Here is a 13,198-nt window from a genome sequence, read left to right on the forward strand (position 1 = left end):
ATAATCAAATTACACACGAGCAAGTCAGTTTTAAATAAAAGGCATCCGTGGTATTCATTACTTGTGGTATAATCAGCATTTTTAAAATCTATTCAGGATTTATGTTTTCTTGTTGTTTATTCGTTTTTCTTATGTTTTATTCTCCTTTTTTCTCCTGTAATAAGTGTCATCGCTGCTGTGACATCTAGCTTTCCCCACTGAGGAACAATAAAGGGATTTTCTATTCTATTCATCTATCTGCAGCCTTTCCACTTCCTGTTTTACTGTAGGTTAAATATTTTCTCATGGGCCAACAACAAAATAAAAATATCATTTTATCTTAAATGAAAATGCAACATCTCACCTGTTAACTTTCATGTTTTGGAGCAGAAAAAGAGCATAAAACCAAAATATTTAAAGCTCAGTTTGCTCCACTGGTTTACTGTGATGCTCACCTGTTCCAGCCAGATACCTGCATCATGGGGCTGATCTGAGCTGAGGAGGAGACTCCTGTTGTTTTGTTCATCTTCATCATAATAATGACAACATTAGATGACAACAGGTGCTCACATAGGTTTGTGCTGCTGAACATGTCTGAGCAGCTTGACCACGTTGTTGTGTGTCGGGGAGGAAAAATAACAACTACAGCAGCCACAGAGTCATGCTGGTTTGAGCGTGTCGCTGCTCGCTGGAGTTATATCAGCTGTGTCTGGAAGAGAAGTTAGTTGGAAAACTTTCTCTTTCAGTCGTCAACACATTACTGAGCGGTTAAAATCTCCGTTTCTGGGCTTCAACGTCAGAAAATAGCTGAGTGAACTCGGCGCTGAGTGAGAGGAGTGTTTAATTTGTCCGAGACAGCGGAACTGCAGACACCGGCAGCAGACGCTGGAAAAAACACAAAGGAGGGGGCGTTTCGGCTCCACGCTAACGCCGCAAAGCATCATGGGAGTTGTAGTCTTTGCGGTAAAATCGGCCAGTGGGTCAGTTTTAATATATTTTTGACATTTATCTTGCGGGCCACATAAAAATGCTCCGCGGGCCGCATCTGGCCCGCGGGCCTTGTGTCTGACACATGTGCTCTACACAGATTCCTAAGCCTTCTGCTTATTTAAGGTGGAGTTAACAGGTCCAGAAGGGAAATCTCCTCACTGACACACTCCAGTTCCTCCTCGGTGAGCTCAAGTTGTTTCCAGACCAGAGAGGATAAATTATCCCTCCAGCAAGTTTTGCTTCTGCGCCAGGGTGTCCCGCCAGTGGAACATAGTGAGAAATAAACGTGAGCCATACTTCACATTCAGTTTTGAATCAGGTTCCTACAATTCGATTATTAAACAATTATCACAAATTTTGATGCACGTCTTTTCATCATTTAGGTTTTTGTCACGTTGGAGCTTTTTCATACTTTTTCCACTGGCAGGACAGCCTGAGCAGAAGCAACACTCGCTGGAGGGATCATTTATCCTCTCTGGTTTCCAAGTACCTTTTACTGAACACATACCTAGGGATGTCCCGTTCCGATATCAATGTCGGAAGTCATTCGATATCGGCCCAAAACCAGTGTATCGGATTCTATCGGACGGCATCAAAAATCTCCGATGTAAGCGGTCCATTAAAGTTCACATTTTTACAACCAATGGTCAAGAAAAAATCATCCTTTTTTCATACTTATAGTTTAGGGATGCACCGATTCCAGTATCGGTAAAAGTTAACCGATACCAGGAACCGATACCAATGCAGTTGCTTGAAAATGGCTTCACTATAACTCGTCATTTCTGTTCACCTGATATTTTAGTTCTGTGATGATTTCTATTCATATATTTTACGTTTTATCTACCTCACAGTCTTTTCCTGTTGAAAGCAGAGAAGAAAATAAAATCTGTATTCCAAATCATTGCATTTTTTTGTGTGGTAGAAGTATCGGTATCGGTAATCGTATTGGCGAGTATTCAGATCCAAGTATCGGTATCGTATCGGTTTGAAAAAAAGTGGTATCGTTGCATCCCTATTACAGTTATTGGCTCTTGTTCGCAGATCGAGTAATATCACTTGATTAAGCCGTTCATACATTCCAAACTACAAAATAGGTATCAGTATTTATGATTTGTGTTGATATCGTTATCAGATTGATATCGGTATCGGTCAATACTGAAGGCTGCAATATCGGTATCAAATCGGACATCCGTACACAAACCCCTACAGGACAAACATAAATAATGACGATGAAAGTAAACAGAGTCCGCTGAGATGAAAAACTGGAGCGACGCAGAGATCCAGGAGCTTCTGATCTTTAGAGCTAAAGCTCAGATCACCAGACAGTTCATGTGGGAAATGCTAAGGTACTGTCACATGTTGGTACCGTTGCTGTTGTGTTTTATTTTAGTTTTACACAACTTTCTGCTTTCCTTTAACCCTGACGAGTACACAACGCGCTCAGTGGCTGAAGCAACAAGCTGATTCGTCCCCTGTAATGTCCAGGTGGCACGTATAACTTATGTTCCTGCCACGCCTTGTGGCTGTTTTACGACATTTATTTCTAACCGCTTTGATCATTTACAGATCTATTTTGAATCGACACGTGTCATATTACAATGGACTGAATAAATGGTGAATCGGCACACCCCTACTGTGAAAACCTTTGAAAGGAGGCAATCATTATTATCAGAGGGCTGATTCGCCTCAGCTTCACTCACATAAAAACGCCACCTCACCTTTTGCCTAGGGCCTTATAATTAGGCTGATTTATGACATTCTCCCCTTACAACAGTCGTAAGGAGGCCACAATGACGATAACAGATCTAAAGATAATTTGATCAAACAAATCTTTTGTGTGTGGTGTGTCATCTTAACTAAGCAGCCACACACTGTAGGACCAAAGCTGTAATATCCTTTTAAAATCTACAGACACTTAAGATCTTGCTGTGAACCAGGCCTTAGTCTCAGCCCGACCACCCAAGACAGGAAGCATAGTTGTGCCTGGGATCTTACAGGGTATGTGAGAGTTACTCTGTAAATGAAGAGCTTTTTGCTTTGGTTCAGATCTTTCTTTGCCACTACAGACCAGAGCAACACACCTGTTACTTCAGATGAAGCCCATCAGTAATGAGTCCATGTTTGCTGCTGACTATTCAGCTCCTGATCCGATGCGATTCAAAGCGTACTGGGTCAAAAGAAAAAAGACATCAGAGACTGTTGGTCTCTGATTGGCTAGGGGGTGAGTCCCTGGTTGTTCCAGAGTTTTCTGCCCTCTTCAAAAGCCAGTGACTGAGCCATTAATGTGCATTGTTGTGTTTTTGTGTGACATACAGATCACCTCATGCTACTTTGGTGTTGGAGACAAATTTCCTCAAGCTTGCTGTCGTCCCCACCCTGCTACGAATCCACCCACTACAGCCGTTTCTCAGATTTAATGGAAAAACAGCCCACACCATGTAGAGTTGAGTCAAGTTGAGCTCAGAAAGGAAAAGGGGCATACGATCTGCAAATTCAACACCAAAATACATCCGAATCTCTAATGAGTAAAGCTTTGACGCATTTAAAACCCACAGGGAGCGTTCCATTTTTTCCAATAGTGAGCAAAGATTATTCCTCTTGGTCCAAAGAGCAGGAAGTTATAGGGGTGGAAATGTTTTTTTATCAATATCAAAGGCATTGTTGATTCTGTCCATCGGTCCAATTCCAGAGTTGTTAAACAGGTGGCAAAAAGCTAATTGTGCACGGCTCCTGCAACAAAACTGTCAGATTCTTCATTATAAATAATCAGTCGTACCTGTATTGGTAGGACAGATCTTTCCAAATGTTCTCCTTTATGATCCCTGTGATGGCAGAGTCATCTTCTTGTTCGGTGTAGTGTTGCTGTAGCTTTTGTGGAGTGGGAAACATCTCACCACAGATCAGACCTTTGTCGCTGGATGCTAGTGTGGAGGTGTGCATATAAGGTAATTGACGCTAACATGATAGGCAGTGTTAGCTGATTAATTACACGCAGTGTTAATAGAACGTCACCATTGCTGCTGCGTTGAAATTCACTAGTGTGGAGCGGGTCAAAACTCCTCATTAACTTTAAGTAATCACGTCTTTTGTTCCCAAAGACTTTTGTATATTCGTAACACTTCCTCCCTTGATGAGATATCTACTTTGGAATTACTGCAAGTTACCCAGTTGTTGCGCTTTCTTGTAAAATATAACCAAACTTTCAAGCGTTTGTGCCGCTTAGACGCCATGCTTCCTGCTTTCGTAAGCTACACAACGTGCGTGGCGACGTCATTCGCGCCAGCTGAAATTGATGATGAGAATCGTTTGCAAAAGTGGTGAACGATTCCTAGGAATTGAAACAATGGATTTGATTGTCAACCCTAGGAAGTTCCGCCATTTCTGTGCATAAACAAAATATTCAATATCGTCTTCCTTTTCACCTTGCTGCAACAATGTTTGAAGAACCAACAAAGAAAAACAACCTGAAACAGAAAATGAACGCTGTTTGAAACATAGGTCCTGCTGACCTGATCCGTTTAGGAATCAGTTGTAAACATCGACTTCTAGCCAAAATAATGTGTAATTTTTCAGCTGAGAATTTAAGTGTTCGAGTCAGTCCAAACACAGAGAAAAAGCTTAAGACTTCGCCATTTCACTTTTTTTTTTATCAAACCAGTTCTATGGGTGCATGCTCCCAGTTCTCCATTTGGGCTTGATGGTGCACAACCAGTTTTACCAATTGTAGCTAACACGCAGCTACGTGTAAACGTGCAAAATGACAAGCTGGAAGCTACAACTCCTCCATGAACCCAACATCAAAATGCAAGCCAAGCAGCCGCCTACATCCTGGGATTTAAATAAAAAAACATCCAGTATTACAGTCCCTCTAACTGCTTCACAGTGGGTTATTAGGTTTTCTCACTGGATCTGCAAAGCAATCAGGAAAAGGGGATTGTGCTGTGCTGTTGCACATACAGCTGCTTCTCTCTGGCTCATTTGGGGGTGTATGGAATTCTCTCTGAATGGTAATTATGACAAGAACAAAAAGGGCATTTAGAGACAAAGGCAGGTTTGGAGTGAACAGGGCCTGCTCCTGTGCACAGCAATCATCCTGGCTCCAACTGCGGCTTCACAAGACACGGTATGAGGTGACTGTGAGAGGGGAGATGTGCTGGGTGTCTACAGAGAGCAGCACCAACCAGACCCATCTGCATTCTACTCATGCACCATCCGTCTGGTTGCTGAGGCCTCCAGTAAGAACTGGCGCTGAGACAGACAGCAGGCATCAAAAAAGTACTCAAGCATCCAGAATGGCCAAGAACACACACACACACACACACGCACACACACCCCCTATAGATACAGCTGTTATCACACAAGTCCTCACAGAATCTACTCAAACTTATATTCTGGACCTTTATCAGCATTGACAGAGTAAGTAAACTTGGTAAATTACTTTTTATTTTCACTTCTTTGTAAAACTTGTCTCACTCTCTGAAAGCTTAGAGCAAGTCCCTGACGGGGAATCTCCACGCTGAGCAGAACCCAACCACAGCTCTGACATCTTACCTCTCTGATCTTGTCTCGTTTCTCTTTGACGTCGGGCTCTGGCGGCTCCCCGTCACCGACTCCCACCACCTTAGGCATGGGAACAGGTGGTAACGGCTTAGGACCCGTATCCTTCTTCTTTAGGTCCTCCAGCACTTTAGTCTTCTCTGTCTGAATCTCAGCCTGAAGCTCCTCACGAGACTTCCGCAGCTTCTCTTTTGCCTCCTGCAGCGCTCGCTCATGATCTGCACGAATCTTGTCACGTAGGCTCTCCTCTTCCTCCCTAGGAGACAAAAGAAAGAGGTCAATTCTAGGTCTTTAATTCCTTTGGGCTGAACCCTACAAGCCAACAAAAAAGTTCACACATCATTTAAATGTGATTAAAGCAGAAAATGTTAGATGAAGGAAGGTTTTAGAGACATGTGACCTTTCTGTGGTGTGTTTCTGTGTAAAAGTATTAAATCACCACCGTGTTAGCATTAGGCCCAGCTATATTCCTCTGCTGCAGGTGACACTTAAGCCTGTATAAAAACAATGGTAATACCCATGGTAATTATTATCTCAGTAATGTAATGTCCAGAAATGGTCAGTTTTAAGTACAGTTTGACGCTTCAATATCTGGTCGACACAGAGACACAAGTCTGCATGTGTTTCCTTTAATCTGCCGGATCCTGCATCAGCTGGAGTTCAGAGCCTCTCTGCAGCTCTGAACACATGATAGCGTATTGTCAACAATCATGTTCCCTCCTCAAGGTCTCAAGCTTCCCTTATCGTTCTACAGGACTCTTCATGCATCTGAATAAAGTGAACACTCTCCGCTCGTAAGAGTTGCTTAATAAAAGAATGAACTTTTAGAATATAAAGTGAACATTTAAAAGTTATAGGTTAATTAATCATTAAAGAATCATTTGGTTGATGAACAAATGTTATAGTAATGTTAGAGTAAATAGTATGTTTGGCTAAGTAAATTGCTTTAAGAGCTATTTATATTATTAACATTACTTGAGACCAATAAGCTGTGATATTCTAATTATAGAACATCACCTTGCCTGGTCTTTGTTTGTTTTAGTCAGAAGATTTTAGGATTCTTTATTCATTAAGGGATTGTGCACACTTCGTTTGATTCAAGAAACAGTCAGGTTTATAAAAATTAAGAATTTATTTTACAAACAATTAAGACGACAAAATGTTTAAACTATTATTTACTGTGAGTGGATGCCAACTAAGGATGGTGTCAGGAACTTATGTGTGAATATAATGTAATGGAGTCAGAATCTCCGTTTCTCAGAGACCTCTAGACATAAAAAAATTTGGTTTGCAAATAAGCTATAAAGTTATCAAAACCACAAACAGACGCTATCTCGCTGTGTTCTACCTCACCCGTTCTGGAGACCCCCGTTTGGATCAGAGATGTCAAAGAGCCAACGACCCCAATGCATGTGGTTCGTAGAGAAACCTCTATGCGACCAAATCAGTCCTGAGATGTCTCCGGGTCACAATGATAGATGAAACCAAGCGTCTTAAAAATAACTCTGAAGGAGTTTGCATTAGCTTTGTACTGCAGGTACTATCTTGTTATTCTCAGCTTCGCAGGTGCAAAAAAAGGTTTTAAAGATTTTGACGACGTGTCAAAATCCTTGCTGGTTAAAGAAGTGCTAAAGATGGCTGGTCTGAAGCTCACTCTAGAACCCTCGAACTGTTGAACTGTTCGAACTGAGGGAAAAACCAGAGTGACTAGTTTTAATAGATTGATGTTATGGTTTGGCCAGCCAATCAGGGGCTGACAAGTTTGAGAGACGTCACCAAGAATCTCAGAACACAACCTCTTCGATCTAGAGACTCTGAATCTGGGCAAAAGGTTACCTATGTGTCATACATTAACTTAACCTTACTCTATCTTGTGAGTGCAAATGGTGATGACCTCATCCAGTAAACATGCTAAGCATTTATCATTAAATACAGATCAATGAACATTTCATTGTTTATAAATATAAATAGCAATATTTAATGATTATCTTTAATTATAAAATATTCTTTCTTCTGGGAATGAAGGAGTTCATTTAAAAGAGTTTCTCTGTGAAGGACCTTGGAGGAGAGAATGTTATTGTTTATCTTTTATTATCTCTCAGAGCTGCAGTCCAGTTGATGTGAGAAAGGCAGGCTCTGATTAAAGGGACTATGTGCAGACTTCCAGTCTCCCATGAGGGGAAAATATTGTAGGTTGTGTCATAGCCAGGGGTAAGTTGACCTGGCTGTGGATCTGACTTGTAGGATCTCAAAATCAGGCCATTTCGTGACGTTGCATTATATGGACACTAAATGAAATGTTTTGATTAATCTGTGAAATGAAGAATTACATAGATTTATATATGGATCATTAATGTTTGATATGACAAGGCCATCATCATCTACACTCACACAAGGACAAATTCAGTTCTAGATGCCGTCCGTAGTGAAGTCTCTTTAACCCAGAAGCAACCTTTGACACGCCGTCAAGGTTGTTGCAAAGCTGACACAGCAAACGGTTCCTGCAGAACTAAGCTGATAATTTTTCCGACTCCTTAAGAGTCCATCAGATGCACGGTTCCATCCATCTGTCGTGACCCAAGTCATCTCTGTACTGAAGAGTCGGTGCTACGGTATTCTACAGCCCTCTGTGCCAGAGGTCATCCGACCTCTCGGATCCACGAAGAGGGTCTCCGAGAACGGGTGAAGTAGACACACAGATAGCGTCTGATGCCTTTGTGATAAGAATCAACTTCATAGCTTAACACAAACCAAATTCTTTCCCTTTTACACCCAGAACTCAGCTCTTCTAGATACGGAAGTTCTGATATCATATTCACACATAGGCACCATATACCACATCTCCTCCATCTAGATTCGTCCATCACAGTAAATATTAGTTGTCGTGTTTTAATTGTTTGGAAAATAAATTCTTACTTTTACAAACCTGACTCTTTCCTTGAATCAAAACAAAGTGTTTACAATCCCTGAATAAACAAAGACTCCTAGAATCTTCTGATTAAACATCCAAAGACCATGCAGGTTGATTCTAAATTTAAACAGAGTATCACAGCTTATTTGTCATAAGTAGAGGCAACATATTAAGCTCTTAAAGCACTCAATTTACAAACTCTACATAATGTAGAGCTGACAACAGTGTAGAGCAGGAGCGCCCAAATGGTTCAAGACAAAAAGACCAAACTATCAAATTAATATTCCTCATGGGCCACAAACATGATATAACTAACGAAAACAGTTTATTTCATGGTGATTTTGTTTTTGTGTGATCTTGAATATACAGGTGCTGGCCAGTAAATTAGAATATCATCAAAAGGTTGAAAATATTTCAGTAATTCCATTCAAAACGTGAAACTTGTACATTATATTCATGCAATGCACACAGACCAATGTATTTCCGATGTTTATTACGTTTAATTTTGATATTTATAGGTGACAACCAATGAAAACATCAAATCTGGTATCTCAGAAAATTAGAATATTCTAAAGGCCAATGAAAAAATGTTTGTTTCTCTAATGTTGGCCAACTGAAAAGAATGAACATGAAAAGAATGTGCATGTATAGCACTCAATACTTAGTCGGGGCTCCTTTTGCCTCAATAACTGCAGTAATGCGGCGTGGCATGGACTCGATCAGTCTGTGGCACTGCTCAGGTGTTATGAGAGCCCAGGTTGCTCTGATAGTCGTCTTCAGCTCCTCTGCATTGTTGGGTCTAGCGTATTGCATCCTCCGCTTCACAATACCCCATAGATTTTCTATGGGGTTAAGGTCAGGCGAGTTTGCTGGCCAATCAAGGACAGGGATACCATGGTCCTTGAACCAGGTGCTGGTGGTTTTGGCACTGTGTGCAGGTGCCAAGTCCTGTTGAAAGGTGAAGTCTGCATCCCCATAAAGTTGGTCAGCAGCAGGAAGCATGAAGTGCTCTAAAACTTCCTGGTAGACGGCTGCATTGACCCTGGACCTCAGGAAACAGAGTGGGCCAACACCGGCAGATGACATGGCACCCCACACCATCACTGACGGTGGAAACTTTACACTGGACCTCATGCAACGTGGATTCTGTGCTTCTCCGCTCTTCCTCCAGACTCTGGGTCCTTGATTTCCAAAGGAAATGCTGAACTTGCTTTCATCAGAAAACATAACTTTGGACCACTCAGCATCAGTCCAGTCCTTTTTGTCCTTGGCCCAGGCGAGACGCTTCTTGCGCTGTTTCTTGTTCAAGAGTGGCTTGACACACGGAATGCGACACCTGAATCCCATGTCTTTCATGAGTCTCCTCGTGGTGGTTCTTGAAGCGCTGACTCCAGCTGCAGTCCACTCTTTGTGGATCTCCCCCACATTTTTGAATGGGTTTGTCGTCACAATTCTCTGCAGGGTGCGGTTATCCCTAGAGCTTGTACACTTTTTTCTACCACATTTTTTCCGTCCCTTCGCCTGTCTGTTAATGTGCTTGGACACAGAGCTCTGCGAACAGCCAGCTTCTTTAGCAATCACCTTTTGTGTCTTGCCCTCCTTGTGCAAGGTGTCAATGATTGTCTTTTGGACAGCTGTTAAGTCAGAAGTCTTCCCCATGATTGTGGTGCCTTCAAAACAAGACTGAGGGACCTTTTAAAGGCCTTTGCAGGTGTTTTGAGTAAATCAGCTGATTAGAGTGGCAGCAGGTGTCTTCTATATTCAGCCTTTTCAGAATATTCTAATTTTTTGAGATACCAAATTTGGAGTTTTCACTAGTTGTCACTTATGAATATCAAATTTAAATGTAATGAACATTGGAAATACATTGGTCTGTGTGCATTGCATGAATATAATGTACAAGTTTCACGTTTTGAATGGAATTACGGAAATATTTTCAACCTTTTGATGATATTCTAATTTACTGGCCAGCACCTGTATAGGTCTAAAATAGGCATGCAAGTAAAAATCTGACCATGTGAGCAAGTACGATTCTACAGCGCGCGCACACACACACACACACAGCACAACAACCATTGCTATCTCAGGGGAAACCCAACCTCGACCCCACTAATCTGCAGTCCCATCAGCTCCAGGGAATAGGACGTGTGTAGTTGAGAAGTCAGGCAGCACCAGAAGCATAATGAAGCATCATCTGTGGTTTCATGTGCTGGTCCAAGCCCCGAGGGTGGTAGGACGGCTATGTCCCATGAGGGACAAGTTCAGTAATGAAAACAAACACAGAAGGGTGCTGAAGCAAAGGTCAGTCTGACAAAGACACTGTAGCGTTGCTCAGAGGTCAGCCAGGCAGGAGAAGCTAGAAACTTTGGAATCTTCCTGCCAATTTGTGGATTTTACTCGGTCTGTTTCAGATGTGCTAACAACTCAGCATTCACCTGAAGGCGTCTACGTGAAATGTACAATAAAACCTGACCCATGCCACTGAGTGGAGACAAAACTGTAACGGTCACCAGATGAAAGATCCAGGGTCACAAGACAAGTGTAACATAATGAAGACCGAATCCATGCTTCCAAACCATAAACAACCTGAACAGCAACCAGCTGGAGGGACAGAGCTCCTCCACTTTAAAAATAAACACAGTAAAAGAAAAATGCCAGACACATTTGTGTGCCGTGTCCACTAGGTCAGCTGTAAATAATTGTGTCAGTGACATCAAACGTAATAATTGTTGAAATAAACACAATCCTACCTTTAGAGTCGAACAAGACAAGTCATTAAAGTCGCCAAAGACCAAAGGAGTCTAACAGTCAAACGCCATTTGTTTGCTCGGTATGGTTTCATTTGTCTCACATCAGCAGAAGCTGGAAGAGCCTGAAGATTTTAAAGCTACAGGCTGATCTAAGACAGGGTTCCAGTTCCAGGCCTGGAGGGCCGGCACGTTTTAGTTTCAACCCTGCTTAAACACACCTCATTTCAATTAGTAGGTGATTAACAGGCTTCTTTAGAGCCTGATGAGCTGCTGCACAGGTGATTCAACCACTGAATCAAGTGTGTTGGACCAGAGAAACCACTAAAACCTGCTGGATACCAGCCCCCAAGGACCAGACTTGAATAGCCCTGATCTAAGATGTTAAACAGGCTGTTTATCTGTATTCGGTCTGTTATTGTCGGGGTGTTCTCCTGTGCAGACAGTACCGGCATCTTCAAATCTGGCCCGGCCCAGTCCGGTCTTGGTAGCGTCGCCATCACCCACCCCCGACATGTTGCTACCAGACGTACAGCGTGAGCACATGATTCGTGAGGAAGTCCTACAGTTTAAGCTGAATACTGCGAGTGAAAAAGTCTCAGTGTCCACCTGGCTTTAACTTACCGCATCTGGGCTGGACCGACCCGCATGTGAACTCCCTACATGTAGAGTGCTGCATTGGTTTTACACCCGCTCATTGTAAAAACATGTTAACAGCTGCATGAGCATCTTTTAATCAGGGATGCACCGATTTGAAATTTTTGGGCCGATACTGATATCAGTATCACTGTTAAGGCTGATATTTGCCGATACCAATAAGCTGCCATTAATGATTCTAAAAGCAGCAGATGTTGTATAGAATGAAAATTATTAAAGCTAAAATTACGTTATTATGTACACATAAATTTACGCTTCTGAGATGATTACAATCACGGTCACATGACTAAACAAATACACATAGCCCCCCTCACCCTCTGAAACTGATGGAAACAAAATGGAAAGATTAATGCTTGTTAACTCATTCACTGCCAATGACGACTAAAGTCGTCATTTGCATTTTTTTACTGTGTGGGCATCGGAACAAGCCCCCGCAAAGTGAGAACAAACATCTCACCTCTAAAGCTGATCTTCATTTGCATACGTCACACGTCACATGATCAGGAAGCAGAAAATCCATGTGTTAGGAGATCGTTTTGGGCCGCTGCTGTAAAAAAAGTGAGGCGCAAACCGGAAAAGCTTCTGCTTATCACAATTCAACAACGGATTATGAAAGAACGGATAACGCTAGAAACGCACGGACTCTTCCTGATGTAAGAGGTGAGTCTCCGCTTTGTTTTGGTTGTTTTGGCGTTGACATCAGCCTAGCGCACAACGTTGGGCATCTACGTATTCATACCTATGGGATAACCAGCATTAAAATCAAACGAACCCCCAAGAAGTTTGTTACCGCCTAGTTCCATACAGTTCTCCTATTGGCTAAGCGGTTGCTAGGAGATTGTACTTCCATGTTTTGAGCAAGAGCAGAAAAAAATCCGTGAGAGCAGGGAACAGACTTGTGGGAGGAGTTTTGAACCGTGCAGAGAAAAAGTTGTCACGTGAGAAGACAATACCAGTGTAAGAAGGTTCAATCTGAGCGCAGAAACAAAGATTTGAAAGAGAACAGAGTATATTTAAAAGAGAGAGCAGACATTTTGAGTGCAAGCATTACAATAAAAGAGAGCAGACATTTTGAGTGCAAGCATTACAAGTTTTGAGAGCAAAAATATAAAATCTTATCCTAAAATTAAAAAGTTGGTCTCTTGATATGAAATTCTGCTCTCAAATTGAAAGTTCAAGTGCTCAATTTCTGGCACTTTAATTCTTCCATAGATGTTGAAAGAATTGGTGCCATTGAGAGTAAACACACCAGTTGATGTTTTATGACCTTCTGAATGATACACACAGGAAACGTAGGCAGGACTGAAGACCCGCTGACATCTGTGTGGACTCAGCTGTAGGCCTCCCTGGAGTTCAC

At 42.0% G+C, this 13,198-nt stretch overlaps 1 protein-coding gene across 3 annotated transcripts in view; it reads right to left on the minus strand.

Annotated features, from left to right (window-relative positions):
* The window catches only part of man1a2 (mannosidase, alpha, class 1A, member 2), a 210,445-nt gene that overhangs the window by 152,772 nt on the left and 44,475 nt on the right, over nucleotides 1-13,198 (minus strand). For all 3 annotated transcript variants that reach the window (XM_070544080.1, XM_070544081.1, XM_070544082.1), the window contains one exon: nucleotides 5,521-5,782. In XM_070544080.1, coding sequence (XP_070400181.1) covers nucleotides 5,521-5,782 — 262 coding nt within the window. The remainder of the gene's footprint in view (nucleotides 1-5,520; nucleotides 5,783-13,198) is intronic.

The sequence above is a fragment of the Nothobranchius furzeri genome, chromosome 14, assembly GCF_043380555.1.
Source record: "Nothobranchius furzeri strain GRZ-AD chromosome 14, NfurGRZ-RIMD1, whole genome shotgun sequence".
NCBI lineage: Eukaryota > Metazoa > Chordata > Actinopteri > Cyprinodontiformes > Nothobranchiidae > Nothobranchius > Nothobranchius furzeri.